The sequence below is a fragment of the Ursus arctos genome, chromosome X, assembly GCF_023065955.2.
Source record: "Ursus arctos isolate Adak ecotype North America chromosome X, UrsArc2.0, whole genome shotgun sequence".
Classification (NCBI taxonomy): domain Eukaryota; kingdom Metazoa; phylum Chordata; class Mammalia; order Carnivora; family Ursidae; genus Ursus; species Ursus arctos.
The window spans coordinates 193264-217546 of record NC_079873.1 but is presented as its reverse complement, the minus strand read 5'-3'; the positions used below and the strand labels follow the sequence as shown (position 1 = coordinate 217546).

Below are 24283 nucleotides of genomic sequence, written 5' to 3'. Positions count from 1 at the left end.
AGTCCTTCCCAGCTTCTGAGTCACCCCATAAACCCCTTCTTCCCGAGAACAGGAAGCCCCATTTCTGCCCATCAGCCCTTTATCGTGATTATTCACATCTGGAAAAGAAATACCTACACTCACTGTCTTCTCTGAGGGGTGGGATGGGAAGCTGGAACACGAGAGACTTTCCTTCTCTTTATACTGGGCCTGTATTTTTCAGGTTTTCTCCACACAAAGTACCTATGACTTTTTTAATCCTTAAAAAAAAATTATAAATGATCTGGATCGCTAACTTGGGCTCTCCGAAATATAGCCCCTTGTCATTAAGAAAAATGTGCCGTCCCTGCTCGGAGTGAAATGTAGGTGTTCAGCAGGAAAAAACCAGCGTCTGCTGCTCTGAGTGCGGACAGAACTCAATTTATGCTGACGGAAACAAAAGACAGGATCACATCCAAGATCGTAGGAGTTTCTGCCTCATTTAAGCTCAGGGGCAAAATGTCCACGAGAGCAAGAAGTCCTACATCTGAGGATTGAGTGAAACTAAAGAACCACCCAGGAAACAATATTTTCCCCCGTGAAAGAGACATTTGTGAGCTGTCTCCGTACGCGGCGCACTGCTGAGGACAGGGAGAGCGCCTTCTCTCCGTTTCTTTCCTAAATTTATTTATAGCCTAACCTTTTCCAAAACAATTTTAACGCACGTTTATTTTTAGCTCAGGCGCGTATCACTGTGGGAAATTTGGGAGACAGAGAAAATATTTTTTAAATCGCCGACTACCTCCACCACCTTCACGGAAACGCTTTTCCTTTGCACTGTTACCTCCCGGTTTTTCTCGGAGGCTGTTTTGATGGAGCGTGCCTTCTGATTTACTCTGTCCTTCTCCCTTACCTCTGCAGCAAGCACTTTCCCCCTTGGTCTGCGCTCTTGCTTCTCTTCCTTTGCAGACTGTCTTGAGTAAACATAACTTACTGAGCCCAGCCTCCATTCTCGGTCATTTTGACTGCTTTCGATGTTTCGTAATGATGGGTCTGATAGTGCTGGAGGCCTGTGCTTGCTTTGGGGCTGTTTCCGGGACAGTTGGACGGAGTGAGGATTTTGAACTGCAGAGCGTGAAGGTCATTTCAGCTCTCCGCACGTAGCACAAACCTGCTTCCGAAGAGGATCTCAGGTACCACGAGAAAGGGATACAATGTGTTCACTAAATTAAAATAAAGATACCTGGATGGGACTTTGCCATCCCAAGGCAGGTGCCTTTGCTGTATCACCTCCATCCATGCAGATGACCCTGCCTCATTGAATTTTTTTTTTTTTTTTTTGGCTCGATACAATGTACTCAAATAGAAGGGGTTTTTTCCCCCATTACTTAAAGGCATTGACTTAAAGGATGATTCCCAGGGGTTACAGAGGAGTGTCTCTCATTCTCAAAGGGGGCTGTAAAGGGTCTTGGAGATAGCAAGTGAGGGCTCATTATAGATCTCCAGGCTCCATGGCTGCAGTGGAGATGGGTGCTGTGTGAGCCTGCTGGGGTGGCCACAACAAATGATCCCAAACTGGGGATTTAAAATCACAGGAATTCATCCTCCCCCAGCTCTGGAGGCCGGAAGTCTGAGATCCAGGTGGGGCAGGGCTGCTGAGATCCAGGTGGGGCAGGGCTGCTGTGATCCAGGTGGGGCAGGGCTGCTGAGATCCAGGTGGGGCAGGGCTGCTGAGATCAGGTGGGGCAGGGCTGCTGAGATCCAGGTGGGGCAGGGCTGCTGAGATCCAGGCAGGGCAGAACCGTGCTCCCTCCTGAGGTTCCAGCGAAGTGTCCTTCCTGCCTCTTCTAGGTTCTGGGGCTCCAGGCATCTCTGGGCTGGTGGCCACGTCCCTCCCATCTCGCCTCTGTCTTCACGTGGCTTCTCCTCTGTGTCTGTGTCTCCTCATCGGTCTCTTACCAGGATACCTGTCATTGGATTTAGGGCTGTCCTGACCCAAGATGGTCTCATCTCAGATTCTCTCCTTAATCACATCTGCCAGGACCCCATTCCCAAATAAAATCCCATTGCAAAATGGTTCTAAGGGCTTTTCCCGTGTCAGCTCACCAAATGCACAACAGGATCTGCACGCTGAGGGCTTTGATGATGTCGCCGAGGAGGAAACTGAGGCCCAGAGTGGGTGAGACAGAACTCCGGTCACCGGGTAGAAAATACTAACACAGCAGGATGAGCTCATCCCTTAAAATACAAAGCCTATATATATATTTTAAGATTTGATTTATTTATTTGACAGAGAGAGAGACAGCCAGTGAGAGAGGGAACACAAGCGGGGGAGTGGGAGAGGGAGAAGCAGGCTTCCCGCTGAGCAGGGAGCCCAACACGGGGCTCGATCATGACCTGAGCTGAAGGCAGCCGCTTAACGACTGAGCCACTCAGGTGCCCCTAAATAAAAAAATTTTAACTAAAATTTGACACCTGAAGAGTTCAGTGCAATAACAGTGTTCTGAGGGACAGAACAGAGGAAGAGATTTTCGAAAGGGCTGTGAGTCGTTCAGTGAGCCACAGAAGGGACAGACCCAGCGTGGTGAGGCTGGCCCAACGGGAGGTGACCTGGAGCCCTAGGAGTGGGGCTGGCAGGGGTCGGGGTCCCAGCAAAGCCCCCACGACCCTGCTCCCTGCTTGACTCCACTTTCTGTCGAGGCCAGGAGGAAAGTGTGACAGGCAGGGGCTGCTCGGCCACAGGGGCTCCTACCCCTGCCCACGTGAGGAAGACCTGGCAACGCAGTGACGTGAAGAAAAAGTGCATGCAGCTCGAGGTCACAAGGATCACCGGAGGATGGAGTCCGTGTCCAGGTCATTGTGGGGTCACATGTGTGAGATGAGAGTGGTGAGGTCACAGAAGTCACCTAAGACCACGTCCAGGTCACTGAGGGGTCACATCTTTGAGCAGACCAGGGGTGGTGGAGTGACAGAGGTCACCCAGGGGTGGTGAGGTCACAGGGGTCACCTGAGGACAGGATCCATGTCCAGGTCATTGTGAGGTCATGTCTTTGAGCAGATGAGGGTGATGAGGTCATGGAGGTCACCCAGGAGATGGTGAGGTTGGAGAGGTCACCCAGGACCATGGCCACGCCCAGGTCACTGTGAGGTCACATCTGTGAGCTGATGAGAGTGGTGAGGTCGCAGAGGTCACCTGGGAGATGGTGAGGTCATGCCCAGGTCACTGTGAGTTTATGTCTGTGAGTAGATGCGGGTGGTAAGGTCACAGAGATCACCTGGGAGATAGTGAGGTCACAGAGGTCACTCAGGGCCAGGCCCATGCCCAGGTCACTGCGAGGCCACACCTGTGAGCAGATCAGGGGAGGTGACGTCACAGAGGTCCCTCTGGCATGTAGGTCATCTCCACGCTGATGGTCCCACCCACATCTGGGAGTCCAATGGTCTGCTTTGCAGTCCAGTCCATACAAGGATGGAGACGATCCCTGTGTGTGTGTCGGACGCTAGAAAGGTCCTGTGTGTGGTTAGAACTTCCACAAACAGTCTTCCTTCTGGACACATCGCCCAGAAAGCCAGGCCTCCCTGCCACTTAGCTTGTCTGTGCTCCTGTTTTCCTTCTGACGTGTCACCTGCTTGCCCAGCCGAGAAGAAACAGGCTTTGCGCCCGGCGTAAAGAAAAGATGGCAGTCACAAAACGCATCGCATCCAATTAGGAATACGGATGATGGTGACTATTGTCACTAACAACGCCAAAATAAAGGGAGTCCCAGGGGAAACAACATGGAAACTACGGCCCCCTGTGCTCGTCCGTCGCATCTCCCAGACTGCGTACACAAGCACGGCCACCCAGACCCCGGCTCCGCCCATGCCGGGCCCCGAATCCTGTCATTCTCTGCTGCTGATTCTTGACCCTGACGCAGTGTCAGGCCCCAGCGCCCAGTCCTGCCCAGGCCTCCCAGCGGCATCATCTTCCCTGGGGTCCCGGATTTCCAACATGCGGCAGGACTGATGGATAACAAGGTGCTTCTAACTCTCCCTCACCCCCAAAGGATTAATCCACCCCCTTCCTTATCAGGAAACGCGTCTCTGCTGAGATCTGGATGCTTCCCCCCTCCTTTTTTTTTTCTTTTTTTTAACAACGGAGACCCGCTTTTCTCCGCGATCCATATTTGTCCTGGTAAATAGAGGCAGGCTGCCACCACGGCTGCCTCTGCCCCGCACAGCTGTTATATGTTACATGCTCTCACGTACATAAATTCTTCATCTCTGGCCACCTTTTATTTATTTATTTATCATTTATTTTTGCGACGGAGCTGGTATCGGTAAGGTGATAAGAGAACGCAGGGTCTGCACAGCGCGATGTGCATTTCTGCACTTTAGAGAATATTGAATAGACTTCATTATTTCCTTCAATACCGGAGTGCCTTCTGCCATTTGATTACCTGAACCAGAATCATTTCCATACGCCATCCATCACCCTGACCAGTGCAAAGCACTGAATATTCAGATTAAATTGGAACTTTTTCCCTACGAATAAGGAATTTGATTCTATTCTATAATATACACTGTCTCCAGGGACAGGAAATTGAGTTGAAGGTTGCTGAAGGCAAGTAAGGAAATTTCATTATCCAAATACAAAATTCTTTTCCTTATCATCAAACCCTGAAACACAGCCGTGGGGAACCAGGGGGTCAGGAGAGAATTCGATCAGAGATGAAAATGGAAAAGGGGCATTTTTCGACTTAACTTTTATTTCTCCAAACAAGTGCTGGCAACCGGCACACGGGACAAAAAGGCGTTTGTCAAAGTCTCTGGCTTTCCTCCGATGAATCAGGACGCAGTCTCGACGCGTTAAAGAGAAGACAAAGCACCTCCAGGAGGCCTTGTGTTTGGAGGCCAGAGGGTGGTCCCCCTCGGGGAGCTCGAGGTTCCCTCGCGGACCCCGGGAACCCCCCTAGCACGGCAGGACAATCCTGTCCTGCACGGGGTTTGAAGGAGCTCATCGCTATGCCCACTGCAATTAGCATCTTAAAACATTTAAGCCTTAAGGAGGGGATGAGGTCAGTCCTTTTCTCCACTTTCTGCCCCAACACAAATATTCATTCACTGGGCCATGGAAAAAATACTTTTCCAGTCAGTGGAAAAGTAGAAACTTACAGAACATAGACCCACCACTACCACTTAAAACAAAACAAAACAAAACAAAACACGGTACACGGTATTCTCTCGTGAGACCAGACACCAGGCATCTCTGGCTCTCTTCGGGAGAAAGATTAATCTACTTTGACTTTCTCCCTATGTTTAAAATACACAAAATGGACACAATATACTCATTACACAGAGTTTCTCAGAGCCTCCTCGAGGGCTACCTCTACCCCCTGGATCTAAGCACAGATTCCCAGCCGTATTTCACCAGAATCTTCCCATTTTAATAAGTACCCAGGGTGTTAGTTCCTGAGGCATCTATAACCAATTCCTATAAACTGGGTGCATAAAACCACAGGAATTCATCCCCTTCCAGCTTGGGAGACCAGAGTCTGAGATCCAGGTGGGACGGGGCCGCTGAGATCCAGGCGGGGCAGGACCACTAAGATTCAGGCGGGGCAGGACCACTGAGATCCAGATGGGGCAGGGTTGTGCTCCCTCCAGAGGCTCCAGGGGACAGTCCTTCCTGGCCTCTTCCAGCTTCTGGGACTCCAGGCATCCCTGGGCTTGTGGCCGCGTCCCTCTGATCTCTGCCTGTGTCTTCACATGGCTTCTTCTCTGTCTCTTCTCCTCAGTCTCTTACAAGGACACCTGTCATTGGATTTAGGGCCACCATGATCCAGGATGAACTCATGTCACATCCTTCACTTCATCACATCTGCAAAGACCCTATTTCCAATTAAGGTCCCCTTCCCAGGTTTGGAGGTCAGGACGTGGACATAACTTTTGGGGTTGCCACTGAACGCCCACACCCAGGGTGGAGGAAACAGTCCTGTACATACAAACAGTGTTTCACTTTTCAGAGGCAACTGTGGGCATCCGACCACATCCGTCTGGTTTTCATTCACACAACCTTGATGCGAAGCCCCCACCTGCCAACATCCCCAAACGCCTGCTTGCTTCATCCCTCAAAGAAGGCTGGTTAATGAGACTTACACACCCAGATGGTTGTAAAAATTAAAAAAGAAATGATGAGCAAACCATGAAGCACCGTTGGCAAAGAGCACTACCCAGAAACCTGAAATATTCCCGGAGCCACAGAGAACAGAAGAGGTCCCCGAGCACAGCAGTGGCAATGGGGAGATTGTGTGCAGCCAGAGGAGGGCCCTCAGCCAGACTGCACACCTTTCCTCAAGGAGGCCTTGTCCCTCTCCCTCCCCCCACCCTTTTCAGGTTCCATCAGCGTCTCGTCTTCCCACTCCTCACCGGGTTTCTCTCTTGACCGCCTCTCATGTATTCTCTACCTACGTGCTTCCTTTTCTTAAAAAAACTGAAGTAAAATTCACATAATATAAAAACAACTACTTCTCAGAAAATAGATTTTATTTATTTGACAGAAAGAGAGAGAGAGAGAGTGCGCACAAGCAGGGGTATCAGGAGAGGGACAAGCAGGCTCCTTGCTGAGCAGGGAACCCAACGTGGGGCTCGATCCCAGGACCTTGGGATCATGCCCTAAGCGATCGGATGCTCCATGCGCTGAGACACCCAAGCACCCCTAAAAGTAACCATTTTAAACTGTACAACTCAGTGGCATTTTGCACACTCCCAAAGGTGTGCAATTACCTCTATCTGGTTCCAGAACATTCTCATCCCCCCAAAAGGAGACCCTGTAACCAAGCACAGTCCCTCTCCAGCCCCCTCCCCAGCACCTGGAGACCACCAATCTGGTTTCTCTTCCCATGGATTTTCGTATTCTGGACATTTCACAGAAGAGGAATCATGCACCTTGTGCCCAGATGTTGGACTCACTTGCCAGACTTTAAATGGATGTGTAGAAGAAGCTCGAAGACCTAAAGCCGACCAAGAGAATGATGTCTCAGCAAACAGAGAATCTTACGAATGTGACAGAAATGATTAAAAGGAAGCAAACAGACACAAAGTCTTTTCTCTGCTTCTGAATTTGCTGCTGCTGTTTGGACAGTCAATATTGACAAGTGATCCTGATTGCTGATGTTCACAGTGTTTCATTTGCCAAGACCCCTCTCCAACCCATCCTTTCCCTCCATTATGGGTTGAACTGTGCCCCCCCCCAAAACACACGTGTTAAGACCCTCACCTCCAGGACCCCAGAATGGGACTGTATTAGGAGAGGGGGTCTTTAAAGGGGTGATTAAGGCAAAATGAAGTCATCGGGATGGGCCCTAATGCAATATGACTCGTGTCCTTACAAGGAGAGATGAGGACACAGACATGCAGAAGGATGACCATGTGAGGACACAGGGAGAACATGGCGTGTACATGCCAAGGACAGAGGCCTCAGGAGGAACCAGCGTCTGCCCCGCCTGGATCTCAGACTCCCAGCCTCAGCCCCACCTGGATCTCAGACTCCCAGCCTCTGCCCCGCCTGGATCTCAGACTCCCAGCCTCTGCCCCGCCTGGATCTCAGACTCCCAGCCTCCAGGACCGGGAGAGAATACACACCTATTGGTCAAGTCACCCAGTTTGTGCTATGCTGTCACGGCAGCCCTAGCAAAGTAACACTGATGATACAAGGGACTTCACAGATGTTAATAAATGAAGTGAGTCTTGAGATGGAGATCATCCTGGATATCTGTGTAAGCTCAGTATCTTCTCAACGGTCCTTACACATGGGAGGCAGAGGGAGATGGGAGGACAGAAGAGGAGGAGGCCATGTGACATGGAAGCAGAGGTGGGAAGGACGAGCTTTGAAGGTGGAGCAAGGGTGCTGAGCCAAGGTGGTACCAGAAGCTGGAAAAGACAGGGAACAGGTCCCCTGCCCCTCCCCCTCCCCCCCGCCGGAGTATCCAGAAGGAACCAGCCCTGTGACACCTTGACTTCAGCCCAGGAAGACAGACACTGGCCTCGTGCCCTCCAGAATGTGGAGGAACACATCCGTGTCCTTCTAAGTCTCCAACTTTGCGGCAACTTGTTACAGCAAGCCTGACACCTGACACAGCGTATAAAGCCCCAGCAGCCCGCTAACCACTGTGTGGGTTCTTATGTCTGTAACTGATCTTTCTCCTCCCTGCAGAGCTAAGCGCCTCAAACACCTCACACATATTTGACCGTTTCAATCCCCAGTTTGATTCAATGGCTCCAATTGTATGTATCAGTCAGCTGCCCGTGCGTAACAACCATCCCCAAACTCGCTAGTTAAAATATCAATATCACGGCAGGAAGCTGGCTGATCCAGGCTGGTCCTTTTCCCTAAACTTGGTCACAGGGACTCAGGGCTCTTTCTGGGAGCCCCGAGTGTGTGAACCTTCATTCATTCTTTTTTTTTTTTTTTCATTTTTTCTTGTGCACCTTCATTCTCTCAGGGGTTTTCACAAAGGGGATTAAACCCACCTTGGGTCTTCCTTGCATCCCAAGGCAGTATCGTAATGCACACACTTCTCATTGGGTGAAAACCCGATTCCTTTTTCAACGCTGCCGTTTTTGGGGCTGTCCGTATCCTCTCTAAAATTCTGATTGCAAGCCGGCTCATTCTTTTCTAAACCACTGCGTTTCGTGTTATTATTGATGAAATGCAGAGACTTAACAACCAGCCTGCGGCTGTGTTTCCCCATCCTTTCCCAAGGGGACAGGGGGACCAGGCACACTTCCCACTTTCCAGGTTACTGCGAGCTACATTGGAGCAAGTGTTTCGACACAAGGTAACACGGATCTCTAGCTGTCCAGCCTTCTGGTTCAATTTTTTGTGCATGAGAGAGTCCAAACCTGTTTGCCTGCCACAGAGGTGCTGCACAAGGCCTTTCTAGCTCCTTTCCTAGTGTGTTCCTTGCATACGTTCTGCTTTCCAGTATAAATGGTCCTGCATGTGTCTCTTTATGGAGTGCCACCTCTGTGAGGCTCCCTCTGCCCTTACTTCTTCCGTATTTTCCCCTCTCTCCTCACACTACCATGTTGGGCCGTATAATTGTGCATCGAATTATCTAATTCTATCCATCCCCACTCCCACCCCATTAGACTAGGAAATATTTGAGATCGTGAACCGTCTTTTATTTATCTCTGTCCTCAGGCTTTTAGCACACACTCAGAGGACCCCATAGGCAGCCGCTTAATTATGCCACGTTCCAGCATAATAAATACATTGTAAATAAATTAAAAGAGAAAGGACTGACGGAGCTGATAGCAAGAAGTGAAAGCTTCCAAAGCATCCCAGAAGTAGCTGCACAGAAACACATCGTTTAGCGGTCGACTCTCATTTGCAGGACGGTGGAGACACACAGCCTCACTGTCTGTGAGGTCCTGAGCCCACGTCACTGCCTAAAAATGGGATCATGAATCAGGAAAATACATGGACGTCTGGGAAAAAAATGCACACGTGCATAACCTCTATAAAACTCTTTCCTTTGGAGAAAAGGACAAATCCGAACAACATCCCATTTTTCTTTTCTTTTCTTTTTTCTTTTCTTTTCTTTTCTTTTCTTTTTCTTTTCCTTTTTTTTTTAGCATTTACAATTTTTCCATTGTCTTTAGTTTGGTTAGGGCTGCTATCAATTCGTTTCGTTTTTTTTTTTTTTTAAGATTTTATTTATTTATTTGACAGAGACAGAGACAGCCAGTGAGAGAGGGAACACAGCAGGGGGAGTGGGAGAGGAGGAAGCAGGCTCATAGCAGAGGAGCCTGATGTGGGGCTCGATCCCATAACGCCGGGATCACGCTCTGAGCCGAAGGCAGACGCTTAACCGCTGTGCCACCCAGGCGCCCCTCGTTTTGTTGTTTTGATCCACACTTTTATTTTTCTTTGAAAGTTTATGAAGATGGGTGCTAACAAAATAAATTATCATTTTTCTTGATTACCAGGTCCCTATGGCATTTTACCTGAAACAGCACTGCTTAGATTGGAAAGTTTTAATGGCTGTTTTCTCCGCTTTTTGTCCTGGTGACAGTGACAGCATAGCACCCAGGGAAGGACCATAATACCATCTTTGCTAAAAAAAAAAAAAATCCTTCCAAGATCTTGCATCCATGGTTCCGTCCCTGGAAACCTGTCATGGAAAACCAGTCTGATTTTAATCAAGGGCAGGCAGCGGTGTTGGGTCCAGGGCTGTCTGAGTCCTGGAGGGAAGGGGGAGCAGGGGTGGCTGCTTCACAAGAAGGAACCAGTCCCGTGACAATAATGCCACACGAAACATCCCAGTCATGGAATGTGCCCGCCAGCCCGCCGGTCCCGGTCCACTCGCCCACCCCACTGCTATGGAGCATTCAAGGCACATAGGGAAAGACCCAATTCCTCCACTTCAAAATTGTACAAAAAGGGTGTGCCGTGGAGCAGCAAACAAAACCAAATGTTGGAAAGGAAGCCAGTCAGCAGCAAAGGGAAGCAAATAAACCAAAGAGATAGAGAAGCAGAATTCATAAACAGGGTCTAGACTCAGCCAATCCCCGCAGGACCCGACACAAGGAACGTTATTAAGCTCCTGATTAGCTTCTTGGAAGAAAACCACTTGAAACCAAACACAGGCATGTTTATGGCTATTCTGTTTTTTTTTTTTTTTCAGATTTATTTATTTTAGAGAGAGAGCGCGAGTGGGAGGCGCAGAGAGAGAGGGAGAGAGAATCTCAAGCAGACTCCCCGCTGAGCACCAGCCCCACTCGGCTTGATCTCATGACCCCGAGATCATGACCTGAGCCTAAATCAAGAGTTAGCCACTCAACAAAATGAGCCACCCAGGCGCCTGTGAAGTTCGTACCAATGAGAGAAAGAAAGATTTTTTAAAAGAAGAAAAAGCAACGCATTTTGGATGACTGTGGTTGGCAGATAGAAAGTTGATCTCTCTGATTTCCCGTGAGTGTATTTGCAGCATAGGGTCAGCCTGGGGCCCGTGAGATCTGACCTCACAGGCACGGTCTTTAGGGCGTCTTCCCTCCCCAAGTGGGAGGGTGCCATTAACCATCTGGGGCTCTGCAGGCAGACACACTGTTATTTTGTTGTTTGGTGATGGGGTGCCTGGAGAGCCTGTCTTTCTTTCTGAGCAGCCAGCCCCCGATGGAGGGAGCTGAAGCTGAGGGCGTACGGACCAGCTTTGAGGGGCTGGGTGGGCTGCGGCCAACAGAGGGAACTGGGCTCAGGTGGGCAAAGGAAGGAGTCACCCTCCCCTCCAACCATCTCAGCGCCTTCCTCTCCAAGCTCCCCAGAATAACACAGCAGGGGATCCCACCTCGTTGTTCCTCAGCCCCCCCTCCCACGCAGAGTCCTCCGGAATCTTTCTGTCCACTAGCACCCTCCCCACCCCCATCCTTCTGTCCTGGGGGAGTCCTCCTGTCACCCCCTTGGAAGCCACGCAGCACCGGGAGAACATCCTTGTATCATTAACAGCCAGTGCTCCTGTTCCGGGGAGAGCCGTGTGTGTGTGTGTGTGTGTGTGTGTGTGTGTGTGTGTGTGTGTGTATGCACAGGGCTGGCCCCCGGAGCCCCGGGGTCCCACAGCACGTCCTTGTCTTCGCAGGACAGGATCTTCGCCGGGCCAGCACACACTGAAGGTTAATTCTGTTCCCGTCCTGGACCTTATTTCTGTCCACTTGGCAGCCGCACAGCACTACCTCGGGCCTCACCGCTAGGCCCGGGACCTATAAAGCCGTCTTGTGCAGGGGCTCAAAAAAAGCCCTTTCCTCGCCAAAACCACAGCGAGGAACGGAGCAGTGAGTGGCAGCTCGTTTACAGACCCGGGTGAAAGGCGCGTCTGTTCCTTGACAAGATGTCTGTATGTGATAAACCCAAGGGCGAACTGTATGAACATTCACTTCTCTCCAGAAACGGCAGCATCCCACACAAGCATTTGCTTCCCAATTAGCAGAAATAACTTCACAGGATTCCTGCGTTATGGCGCTCTCAGGAGCCAGTGTACACGGAGTTTTTCGTGCAGTCGCGAAACACCAACCGAGGTGGAAATCATCGTGCGCACAAAATAAAACCAGGGACTCAGGGAGGCCGCCGTATTTATACCGCGGAGGACGACCCAGGTCCTAAAGCCTTGAATTACCCCTAAACGGGGTAAAACCCAAGTGAAAACTTTCCTACAAAATCACGTTAGGGAGAAGAAAACGTCTTTACCAAAAACAAAAACAAAAAAACCAAAAAACCCCAAAACAACAACAACAAAAAACAAACCCCCCAAAAACAAAGAAAACAAAAAAATCAAAATCAAAACCCAAAACACAAGACACAAAGAGTGCATGTATGCACTGTGCGTGATTTAACGACCCCGTTAAAAGTATAAACGGAAATAAGCTGGGGGGGGACAAAAGATCACTTAAGTAATTAATTCCACCTCCAACAAAATAGATTTATTATTTTTGCAATGATAAAGGCAGTTCGTTCTCAAGCTAAAAACCCGATGTTTAAAAGAGTTGCACGCCTCCAACCCATCGTTACCGTTTGATAAACAAAATTAACGTAAACGGGGCCCTTGGCGAACCCAAGTCGCCCTCTTAATGCAAAAAACTGCCCGCCTAGCCTCGCGCTCGCTCCCGACCCCCGCGCGCGCACACCCGTCCCCTTGCTTCGCGGGCACGCATTGCGCACGCCCGCCACCCAGCCGCCGCTGGGCCTCCGGCTCGCTCCCGGCGGGCACGCACTGCGCATGCCCACCCCCTGTCCTCCCCCGCCACACAGCCAGGCCTGCAGCTCGCGCTCAGCCGGCACGCACTGCGCATGCTCAAGTTGCCAGGCTCCTCTTCCCCCCCCCCCCCCCCGCCCCACGGTGAGCGTGCACGCACGGCGCATGCTCCCACCTCCCCGGCCCTCAGGTCGCCTCGCAGGCTAGGGCCTCACCCCTAAAAAGCCAAAAAGCAGGAAGACCTCGTGTGGGGCGGCTGCCACCCCTCCGACCCCGTTCCTCACCCAGCCCCTAAACGGCCTCCCTCCCCCACCCCCCACCCCCCGGCCAAGGACCCCGCAGGCCGCTGCGTCCGAAGCCGGTAGGTGTGCGTGCCGGCGTGCGGAGCCCGTGGCCGCCGTGATGACGCCACGCGTCACGGTGACGCACGACGTAGGCGACCTTGTTTGGGAAGACGGCCGGCGCGCCGGTTTTGAAGCTGCCCAAAGCGGCGCGGGCCTAGCGGCGCTCGTGTCTGTCAGTCTCCGCCGGGCCCGGGAGTCCGCGCAGCCCGCGAGACGCCGGCGCCGCCCGCAGCCCGGACCTTCGGCGGGCCGGGCACTGCCCGCACCCGCGCCCCGCGCCCCCTCGCCGGGGTGGGCCGGGCCACCGCCTGCTCCCGGGACGCCGGGCTCCGGGCCCGCGAACCCCGCCTCCCCGGGACCCCAGGACCCGGGCTCCCTCCAGGCCAGCCACCTCCCTTCACCCCGGGCTCCAGGTCCGCGAACCCCGCCTTCCCGGGGACCCAAGAAGCGGGCTCCCTCCAGGCCAGCCACCTCCCCGCACCCCGGGCTCCGGGCCCGCGCCCCTCCCTCCCCGGGACCCCAGGACCCGGGCTCCCTCCAGGCCAGCCACCTCCCCGCACCCCGAGCTCCGGGCCCGCGAACCCCGCCTCCCCGGGACCCCAGGACCCGGACTCCGGTCCGCGACCCCGCCTCCCCAGAACCCGGGCTCCAGGCCCTACACCTCCCGGGGCTCCGGGCCCACGAACCCCGCCTCCTAGGGACCCTGGGCCCGTGACCCCCAGATTCCTGGACTCCGGGCCCGGGACCCCCGCCGGCGACCATCATCTGCTCCGCCCAAGTCCGTTCGGCCCAGACTTGGGTTCCTGGCGCCAGGCCGGCGTGCAGGAGGAAGGGGCTCCTCGGGAAGGAGGGTCCGCGCCTTGAAGATGCCTCCCGGCAAAGTCCTGCAGCCGGTCCTCAAGATGAAGGTGGACGAGCTGTTCCTGTGCTGGCTCAGCGAGTCCAGCACGCAGACGATGCTCCAGGACTGTCTGCAGAGGATCAAGACGCCCGGGAGGACCGAGAGCGGCGGTGGGGACGCGAGGCAGCCCGGGCCCCCGCTAGCAGCCTCAGCCCCCGCCCCCGCCTGCAAGCCCTCGGTGTTCGATAGTCTGGGGGCGCCCAGCCCGGCCCCCACGTCCACCGCACTCCCGCTGGGAGCCGCCACTAGTCCCCGGACCGGGCCACCCGTGCGAGGGTCTCGTAGATCCACAGGGACGCGAGTAGTAAGTTAATGCTTCGCTTCTGCTAACTCGGGCCGCAGAGTGACCTGGGGCGCTGGTGCGGGAGCGTCACACGTGAAAAGATTCACATTTGCGGGTTTTACCCCAAACGAAGCCCCACATGCTGAAACGTTTTGTCATTGCCGGAGTCCCACGCTGGTCATCTGTCCAGCCCGAATGTTAGAGTTCCTTTCTGGTCTTTTCGAGTCTTGGTTTTACATGCTCAGTTCTCCGCACTTTCTTCTCGGTTCTTAATAATTCCAGAGGTTTTTTCCCTCCTTTGTCTGGTTTTCTTCTTGAATTGTCCATAGTAGTTACAGTCAGACAGCCGTGCTCCGAAAAAGAGGTTGGTTTCTGGCACATTACCCTGTGTGCGTTCAGAGTCACAAAATGTTGGCTCCGGGTGTTAGGGGAAGAGCGGTGGCTGGTGCCTGCCGTGTACCTGGAATACTCCTGAAGCCGGAAATGTTAACATTCCATCGGAACACGTTTGTGACATTGAAGACGTTTCCATTGGTGCTAGTGCCCCATAAACAGCGCGAACCGTTTCGTAGTATCGCTCATTTGATAGCTTCCCAACCGCAGGGACCAGCCCCTAAGGGCAGATTGCGAGGACAACCTCTGCAAGAAAACTCGTTGGGCTCTTCATTACGGGTGGTTTTCTGGCCTGTCGTAGCGGACCCGATGACATGTCCCAGAAAGTAAGTCTCCACGGAGGGTGGGAAGTAGACCCAAAAGCCACGCTAGACACCACGCGGTTTTGACCCTCTAGGGAACCCCACAGGAAGGCTCGTCTGCACCTGCAGGGCTCCCGGACCAACCCTTGAGCTCTGGCTCCGTCACTTTCACACTGCACCCAGAACCTTAGTGCTGGAGGGAGTTTTGCCTGAATCACTCGTTTCCTCAAGGCCGTGGGATATGTGAGGAGGGCCAGTGCTCAGAAGGGTTCCTGTGAGGGACAGTGGTTTCCCTCCCCAAGATGGCATCCCTACTCCCCGGGACGGCCGAGGTCTTATTCAGGGAGCTGTAAACACGGAGGCTCGCCACCACTTGCAGGTGAATTCTTGTATTTTGTGACCCCGTAACCTCGTGTGAACCGTCTTGGGACTGCAGATGTTGGCAGGTCAGCCCTGCATGGGGAGGGTGACGTGGATGCCTTGAAAAGGACGTATTTCTGTAAAGCAGGCACAGAGGCGTGCCCGCGTGGGAGTTAAGTTCCTCAAGTGTTCAGAGCAGGGGAGCTCGTTTCTCTCCACTGGGAGAGAGATTCGGCAGGAAGGGGGACTGGGACTTGGGGAAGGCACTGAAGTTAGCGGGGAAAAGGCAGGGGGTGCTGCGAGGGGAGGTTCAGAGTGGAGGTCAGATGTGCAGTCTTGCCCAGAGGCCACAGTGGTCTGGGCAGCTGTCAGGCCGGGTCGGGGTGTGGCCGTGTGCCTGTGGGATTGGGTGGGATGCAGCACTCTGGGCTGAGGGTGCTGTGCCTGCTTGCACGGCTGGCTGCTAGGGCTTCTGAAAGCTGTGCGCACGGTGTGTGACCACAATTCTCGCGGTCATGGGGCGCCTGGGAGGCTGAGTCAGTTGACCATCCCACTGTTGGTTTTGGCTCAGGGTCGTGAGATCAGCCCCGCGTCAGGCTCCGCGCTCAGTGTGGACTCTGCCTCTCCGTCCGCCCCTTCTCTCCCTCCCCTAAACAAAGATTCACACAGTGCTGATGCGTGCAGCCGCTGGGACACGCCAGCGTGTGTCTGCAGCCACGGGCCCTGGGCTGGGTGAGTGGTGCAGGGCGTGGAAGGTCAGGATGCCGGCGGAGTCCTGGAAGGGTCGGCGGGAGTTGCTGCCAGATGCAGGTGAAATCACAGACCCCCTCTGGTTTGCAGTTTCCACGGCCAGCACTTTTGAGGAACAGCAGAATGCTTTTCTTCCCTCCTCTCCCGCCCCCCCCCCCCCCAAGAGTTTTCACAAAGTAGTGATGCTTCTTGTCTGGGACGAGACATTGCTTTAAACACGTCTTCATGTGTTTGGAACTTAACCATTTCGGTTGGATTTTGAGACGTGAATTGCCCGAGAGGACCCGTGTCTTCACGGGGACCAGATGCGAGGGGCTCATTCCTGTGCTCCCCATCCACGCATTGCGTCGGACACCGTTCACCAGGACCCGATTCCCAGGCACACACTGGCAGGGGGCGGACCGGTGAGGCTCCTGGGTCCAAGGACGAGGTCTCACAGATAAAACATCTTTTCTCCAGTGTAGAGACACGTCAGGGCTGACTGCGAGCCGCGGGCAGCTCCTTTTCACCCCTACTCCGTGTACGTCCCCAGCTAAGAGGAGAGGAGGCACAGACGTCCGCACACAGTGAGAGCCTGATTGCCGTGTTACGTGACCTGCCCCACGGATGTTCGCCACGCACCCAAGGTGTGATGCGCTTGGCAAACACATTACACGCAACGGGCACTCAGAATGTCTCCTTCCCGTCTCCACGGAGGGAGGGCTGGGTGCTGAACGGCAGGGGCTTCGTGGGTCTGTCACCCACGATCCCAACCAGGCAAAACCCTAAATGTGCTTCTAAGGAAGTTCTTCAGAGGGGAATCAGAGCTTAGCCTGCATGCCCTGTCTGTGCACATACTTCCTACCCAGTGAGGTCGCCCAGGAGAGGACTGGTCCCCTGCCCCCATGGACCCCACTTTCAGATGTACAGGACACAAGCCATGCTTTAATGACGGACAGGTTCTTAGCTCAGGTCTCACCTCGCCCAGCGGCTGGTTCAGACTCTCTCCGGGACCCCCTCCTACTCCTTCTCCCGCAGCGGTCAGTATCCCAGTAACCTTGTCCAGCAGCTAGTTCAGACTCTCTCTGGGACCTCCTTCCTACTCCTTCCCCCGCAGTGGTGAGTATCCGAGTAACCTTGTCCAGCAGCTGGTTCAGACTCTCACCGGGGCCTCCTTCCCACTCCTTCCCCCACAGCGGTCAGTATCCCAGTAACCTTGTCCAGCAGCTGGTTCAGACTCTCACCGGGACCTCCTTCCCACTCCTTCGCCCAGTGGTCAGTATCCCAGTAACCTTGTCCAGCAGCTGGTTCAGACTCTCTCTGGGACCTCCTTCCCACTCCTTCCCCCGCAGTGGTCAGTATCCCAGTAACCTTGTCCAGCAGCTGGTTCAGACTCTCACCGGGGCCTCCTTCCCACTCCTTCCCCCAGTGGTCAGTATCCCAGTAACCTTGCCCAGCGGCTGGTTCAGACCCTCACCGGGGCCTCCTCCCTACTCCTTTCCCTGTGACTTCTCAGCTCCTGCCCTGAGACTTCTCAACTCCTGCCCTGTGACTTCTCAGCTCCTCCTCTGTGACTTCTCAGCTCCTGCTCTGAGACTTCTCAGCTCCCGCCCTGTGACTTCTCAACTCCTGCTCTGAGACTTCTCAACTCCTGCTCTGAGACTTCTCAACTCCTGCTCTGTGACTTCTCAGCTCCTCCTCTGAGACTTCTCAACTCCTGCTCTGTGACTTCTCAGCTCCTCCTCTGTTACTTCTTAGGTTCTGCCCTGTGACTTCTCAGCTCCTGCTCTGAGACTTCTCAGCTCCTGCTCTGTGACTTCTCAACTCCTGCTCTCTGACTTCTCAACTCCTGCCCTGTGACTTCTCAGCTCCTGCCCTGTGACTTCTCAGCTCGTCCTCTGTGACTTCTCAGCTCCTGCTCTGTGACTTCTCAGCTCCTGCTCTGAGACTTCTCAACTCCTGCCCTGTGACTTCTCAGCTCCTGCCCTGTGACTTCTTAGCTCGTCCTCTGTGACTTCTCAGCTCCTCCTTGTGACTTTTCAATTCCTCCTCTGTGACTTCTCAACTCCTGCTCTGTGACTTCTTTTTTTTAAATTTATTTTTATTTTTTATTTTTAAAGATTTTATTTATTTATTTGACAGAGATAGAGACAGCCAGCGAGAGAGGGAACACAAGCAGGGGGAGTGGGAGAGGAAGAAGCAGGCTCCCAGCGGAGGAGCCTGATGTGGGGCTCGATCCCAGAACGCCGGGATCACACCCTGAGTCGAAGGCAGACGCTTAACGACTGAGCCACCCAGGCGCCCCTGCTCTGTGACTTCTCAACTCCTGCCCTATGACTTCTCAGCTCCTGCCCTGTGACTTCTCAGCTCCTGCCCTGTGACTTCTCAACTCCTCCTCTGTGACTTCTCAACTCTTCCTCTGTGACATCTCAGCTCCTGCATTTGGGAGATCTCAACTCCTGCTCTGTGACTTCTCAACTCCTGCATTTGGGAGATCTGCTGCTGCTCTGAGACGTCTTTTCCCTTCTTGCTGGTGTCATTTGAAGCAGAAAAGTTTCACGTTTTGACAAAGTTGAACTTATCACTTATTTTCGTTGTATCCCTAGAAGGACGTACCATGAGCTAAACAACCTTGGCCAGTCTCAAGGTCAAAAAGATTTTCTCCTGTTTCTTCTAGACGGTTTATAAACTTTGCTTTTATTCATAGGTTTATGATCCGTTTCAGGTTTTATGTGTGGTCGTCTGCAAGTTTCTGGGTTCGTTTTTTTTCTGACTACCCAGCTGCTACAGGAGCATTTTGTGAAAACACCGTCCTCGTTGCCTCGAATCATGTCGGCACCTTTGCTGACAAACCGTGGGCATGGATGCCTGCACGTGTTTTGGACTCTGTTAGGTGCACGCATGCAAACGTCCCTGCGTGTCTCCGCATCTCGTTGCGTGCGTGACTGTCCCTTCTAGTAAGCAGGGAATCAGCCCACCAACTTTTGGCAACGTTGTCGTAGCTTTTCTGGGTCCTTTGCGCTTCATAGGGTTCTTTTGAGGTCTCTTGTCAGTTGTCCCACTAGCAGGCTGACGAGGTTTTGTAGGGACTGTGTTGATGTATGGGTCACTTGGGGAGAATTGCTGTCGTAGCAATCCTGGGCTCTCGAGTCCACGGCCGTGAAGACGTCTTACTTGTGGACATGCTGTGTTACGGGCTGAGCAGGGGTTCTCCTTTGGGGCCTAGGCCTTCCCCCTCTTGTAGGAGGAATTCCTGCCTGGGTGCCTTCTGATGTGTTTGTGTCTTTGTTGTCTTAACCACGTCTCTGAATCGTCCCTGCTGGTGTAAGACACACTACTGATGTTCCATCGTGACCTTGCCGACCTCACTTATTAGTCAACGAGAGGTGCCTTAGGGTCACGTGTGCACAGGGTCATATTGTCTGTGGAGGAAAACCGTCCACGTCTTCCCTGGCGGTCCACATGCCCTTGATTTCCTTTTCTTGCCTGATTGCTCTGGCTGGGGTCTGCGGGCCCTTGTCACGGGGAGCGGCAATGGCGAGCATCCTCGCTCCAGCCCCTCTTAGGAGGAAGGCATCCAGGCCTGGTCACGGGTGGCGTTCGTTTCAGGTTCTTTCAGAGATGCCCTATACCAGGCTGAGGAGGTCAGCTTGTATTCCTGGCAGCTCGTTGGGAATTTCTAACAGGAATGGGTGTGGGATGTAGGCACGTTCTTGGTGATGCCGTGATTAGTGATGCGGCGTGAGCGATGTTTGGGTGTCAGACCAACCTTGCTTCCTTGGATGAAGTCCCTGTGATCCTAGTTAATGATCTGTTTCGTACGTTGCTGGGTTCTGCGTCTGCGTTTTGGGAAGATCTGCGTGTCTGTGTCGGGGGGATATCGGGGTGCGGTTTCTGTGGCGATGGCTCTGGCTTTGCTGCCCGGGTCGCGATGGCCTCGCAGAATGAACTGTGGAATGTTCCGCCTTTCTGGGATGTCTGTCAGACCGAGTGCGATTGGTCCCGTCTCTTTCTAACATGCTGTGTCAACCTCAGGCCGTCCGTAAGGCTGCTGTCTGTCCGTCCATCTCACCTGCAAGCAGAAGTGTCCCCTTTGTGTTTGAGAGAGATGTTCCAAGTGGACATGACAGAGCAGGTCCGAACTGGGGTCAGGACCTTGCTGTCCCACAGCCCACAGTCTCTCGACTCAGTGCCAGTTAGAAACCAGCATCGGAAGATAAATTCGGGACCTTCAACAGCTCATCGGTGCAAGGAGAAGGCACTGTGGGCAGAACAGCACCAGGAGGCAGAACCGTCCCTGCTGCTAGGATAGTGTTGTCCTTTGTTCTAGAGCGTGTGGCCTGGCCGCCTCTTTCTGTGTGTGTGTTCCGCGGGGGGAAGAGAGGATGGGAGGGCGGGGGCAGGAGATGCATTTACAGCCAGGCTTCTTTCCCCTCGCACCTGCGCAGCGTCCCCGATACAGCCCCCTTTACACAGGTCTCCGAGCTGCCACGTCCGGGCGCCCGCGGTCAGAGCTGTGCATACGCTTTCTCCCAGGGAGTTCTTGCCCGCTCTTGCCCCCGTGGCAGTGGGCCCTGTCCACGTCTCATGAACATATCTGCAGACTGGCCCGTGGCCGACGGACCTAGGCTGCTTTACCACAGTGGAAGCGCTCAGGGACGGGTTTCTCTGCAAGTGCTGGGTGACTTTGTTTCCGAACGTTTCCACGTCGTGTGGCTTCCAGAGTACCTCCTGCAGTGGGTAGATGTTCTCTGTTTGGGAACTGACCTCTGACGGTCATCCCAGCCTAGGGTCCCAGGCCCACGCCATCCCCTGCTGGCCGTGTGACCAGGGCACTCCAGCTCCGCGCCTTGGTTTCCTCACTTGTAAATGGCACCATAGCTCTCACAAGGGTCAAAGTTGATCTTGGGGGAAAACACTTGTAAAGTTTACTCAGACGGGGACACTGCTTCCTCCCTCCTCCCCTCCTTCTTCCCCTCCCTCCTCCCCTCCCTCCTCCCCTCCCTCCTCCCCTCCCTCCTCCTCTCCCTGGTTTGCTCTCTGTCTTACAAATATACCTTTGAAAGTTTGAAGAGCTACTGATCTTTCCCCAAAATATATGTACAAGTGGACAAAGGAGTAAAAGCTTTCTTCTCTTTGGAGTAACATTTCCGGTGTGTAGCAACATCTTACGTGAACCAGTCAGGTCCGTGCCACGTTTTACGCAGCTCTCTGTGTTATGGTTGCCGGAACGTGTGTCCTTTCGTCACTGCGCACATTTGACACAGAAAAACCGGAGAACCGAGTTTCAGTGGTGCAGCTTTAGATGACCTGGTGACAGCACGAGCAGGTGCCGAACCAGATGGACGGTTTCCTCCGCTGTGCCCCCGGCCTCCTGCGCTCTGGCCACGTCACTGTTGCGTGGGGTTGCTGTGTGAACAAACCGCCCCAGACTTAGGAACTACACAGCCTGGCTGAGCTCACAGATCTGGGGTGGGCCCTTTGGGCCGGCTCGCTGGGGCAGTTCTTCTGCGTCTGTGCTCAGGGGCACAGGCGTGTGCCCTGCGTGGTCTCTACCCTGCCAGCCCCGCGTGTGCACAGCAGGAGCGTTTAGGAGCAGGGAGGGGCTCCCCCATGCCGTGCACACACTCCCTCCTGTCTGTGTGGCTTGCACACAAGCCCAGACCTGAGAGTGGGACCTAACGCTCTCTCCTTGTGGGACAGGCTGCAGAGTCATGCTGCAGAGGGGAAGCCCATTTGTTCTAGCAACACAAAGACTGTCTCTTCCCAAAGGCGTGTAGGGAAGGAGGGGAGCGGAGGAAACAGCAGCTGTGGCCTGTGGTTGCAGGAACCCCACGCTGCAAGCAGCCTGTGCTTGTATCTGAGAAGTGGGCTGGGGGCGCCCTGTGGCCCCAGCTCATCCCTGCGTGGCTCCTGGATCTGGTCGTCCCAGGCGCCTGGTGTCTGGGGGGCGTTCCTCCGAGTGGCGTCTGGGTCTGAATGGACCTGCGGAACCTCAGTCTCATGGCCTCACTCAGCACCCTGCTTTCTGGTAGCCTGGTGACTGGCACACACTGCCCTGGTCTGTCTGGACACCTTAGAAGGGGTCGATGGCAGACCCATGAATCCTACAGGACATTCAGGAAATGGGGAAGAGACAGGAAGGAAGCAGAAGAGAAGGAATTGAGAGGCCATGCCCCTGAATGGGAATTAAAGCAGGAACGGGGAGGGGTGCTTAGAGAGATGGTGTGGAATGAACACTGAGCCCTCCTGGAAGGCTGCCTCCCGCGCGGCCCCAACCAGGTGACCGGTGCCAAAGGCAGAAGTACGGAGCCCATGGAAGGGCCAGTGCTGGTGGGGTGGGGCCAGGTGGGCCCAGGGGACCTGGGGCGGCCACCCTGCTGTGCACGGTCCTGTGCTGGCCTCTGGAGTCCTGTCCGTGTCAACGTGTCCAAGCCCACAGGTGCTCAGCAGCACCAGGGTGAGCTCGAATGCACTCGCTGGAGTCTCGTGAATAACATTGTAGCTCGCCGCTTGTTACAAATGCTCCGCCCAGCGCCAGATGTCCGTAATCGGGGGAACTGGGAAGGGGTGGTGCTTGGGGAGGTCGTGGGAACCCTGTATTTTTTGCTCCATGATTCTGTAAACCTGAAACTGCTTTTTAAAAAAAAGCAAAAGCGAAGCCCATTATGGAGGGGAAGGCGGGTGCGGTGTGCTTGGGGTCGCTGCTTTGGGACCACTCCCGTGATTTTTCGCGTGTCTTTGTCGCTGGAGTGGGGAAGACATGCTGCGTCCTCCTGCTGGGAGGCCGTGTGCCACGTGTAGGCTGACGAGGTGTCCCTGCAGTCCTGCAGTTTCTTGGGGGCCCAGCTCCAGCGGGTCTGGGAAGGAAAGGCCTTTCCAGCGCCGGGTGGGACCTGGTTCAGAAAGGGGCGTGTCCTGCAGCCTAACGCTGCTTCGTGCTGCTCAGGGGTCTTGTCTGTATGTTTTCGGGACTGCTGTGTTTCTGAGTGTGGTTTTTGAAACTAGCACTGAATATGCCGTGTGCTTGGACCGCACCCTGCCTGTGAACTCTGTGCCCGTGGCTGCTGTGGCCGGCAGGTGGTGGGTCCCCGATGAACCTCAGTGGAAGGAGGGGAGACAGGAGTGCTTGGGGAGGACGGCAGGGAGAGGCAAGGACAGGAAAAAGCCCTTCATCTTCTGGAGTGAGGTGCACGTGGATTGGGGAGGAGAGCAGGCCCACGTGATCCTTCCACATCTGCAAGAGCAGCGTGGGTGCCCACGCAGGGCTGGGGGCCGTGGGGCATCAGGGCAAGCAGATTCAGGACTGTGTCTGCCCAGGTCGTGTCCCACACGTGTCGTCACAAACACAGGGCCGTCTTTCCCCCGAGGAGGAGTGGTGTCCACAGACAGATTTCTCGAGGCTGGCTAGTTCCAAACATATACTCACCTGATACTCTGGTGTTTCTTCTGTCCCAGTACATGGAAGTCCTCGCTCTGGGACAGAGCGGGGCAGTGTGGGTGTCCCCGCCCGGGGCTGTGCACGTGTCCTCGCCCTGGGCTGTGCCAGTGTCCCCGCCTGAGGCTCTGCGGGTGTCCCCGCCCGGGGCTGTGCACGTGTCCTCACCCTGGGCTGTGCCGCTGTCCTCGCTCTGAGTTGTGCGGTGTCCCCGCCTGGGGCTGTGCCGGTGTCCTCGCTCTGGGCTGTGTGGGTGTGCTCGCCCTGGGCTGTGCCAGTGTCCCCCCCTGAGGCTCTGCAGGTGTCCCTGCCCGGGACTGTGCACATGTCCTCACCCTGGGCTGTGCCGCTGTCCTCGCTCTGAGTTGTGCGGGTGTCCCCGCCCGGGGCTGTGCCGGTGTGCTCGCCCTGGGTCGTGCGGGTGTCCCCGCCCGGGGCTGTGCCGGTGTCCTTGCTTGGCTGTTCTGGTGCCCTTACTACCCAGAACAAAGCATCACGCTCCAGTGCCAGGTCCATCTACAAGTCTGTTTCTGGGGTGGGGGTGGGGAGGGATCCCTGTACGCCCACCGTCTTCGTGGCCCTGTCTCACATCCTGTAGGTGGACGGTTCCATGGGGGGTGATGGCGGGGCACTGAGGTCTGCTCTTCTGCTGCGTGTGTGTTAATATCTGCATCCCTTCTGGGTTACGCTTCCTGAAACCATGTGGGGCTCACATCGCAGGACCTCTGTGCCTTGGCTTCGTGCCTGCCGCAGCCCAGATGGGCACAGGTGTGGTCTGCTTCCTCAGCGCGTCTTCCCTTCCTGCTGCCGAGGGTGGTGGAGGCGTCCAGGGTGGTAGCCTTTCTTT

The 24283-nt window shown here is 54.5% G+C and overlaps 1 protein-coding gene and 1 long non-coding RNA gene across 2 annotated transcripts in view; both read left to right on the top strand.

The window, feature by feature from the left end:
• Positions 1 to 809: 809 nt before the first annotated feature.
• On the top strand, positions 810 to 4223 carry LOC130542980 (uncharacterized). Its single transcript, XR_008957937.1, has 2 exons — positions 810 to 1151; positions 1810 to 4223. It is a non-coding gene; the product is annotated as an uncharacterized LOC130542980 (long non-coding RNA).
• A 9575-nt stretch (positions 4224 to 13798) lies between these two features.
• The window catches only part of LOC113250051 (serine/threonine-protein phosphatase 2A regulatory subunit B'' subunit beta), a 50712-nt gene continuing 40227 nt past the window's right edge, over positions 13799 to 24283 (top strand). The window contains exon 1 of the mRNA XM_048213194.2: positions 13799 to 14235. Coding sequence (XP_048069151.1) covers positions 13897 to 14235 — 339 coding nt within the window. The 5' untranslated portion in view covers positions 13799 to 13896. The remainder of the gene's footprint in view (positions 14236 to 24283) is intronic.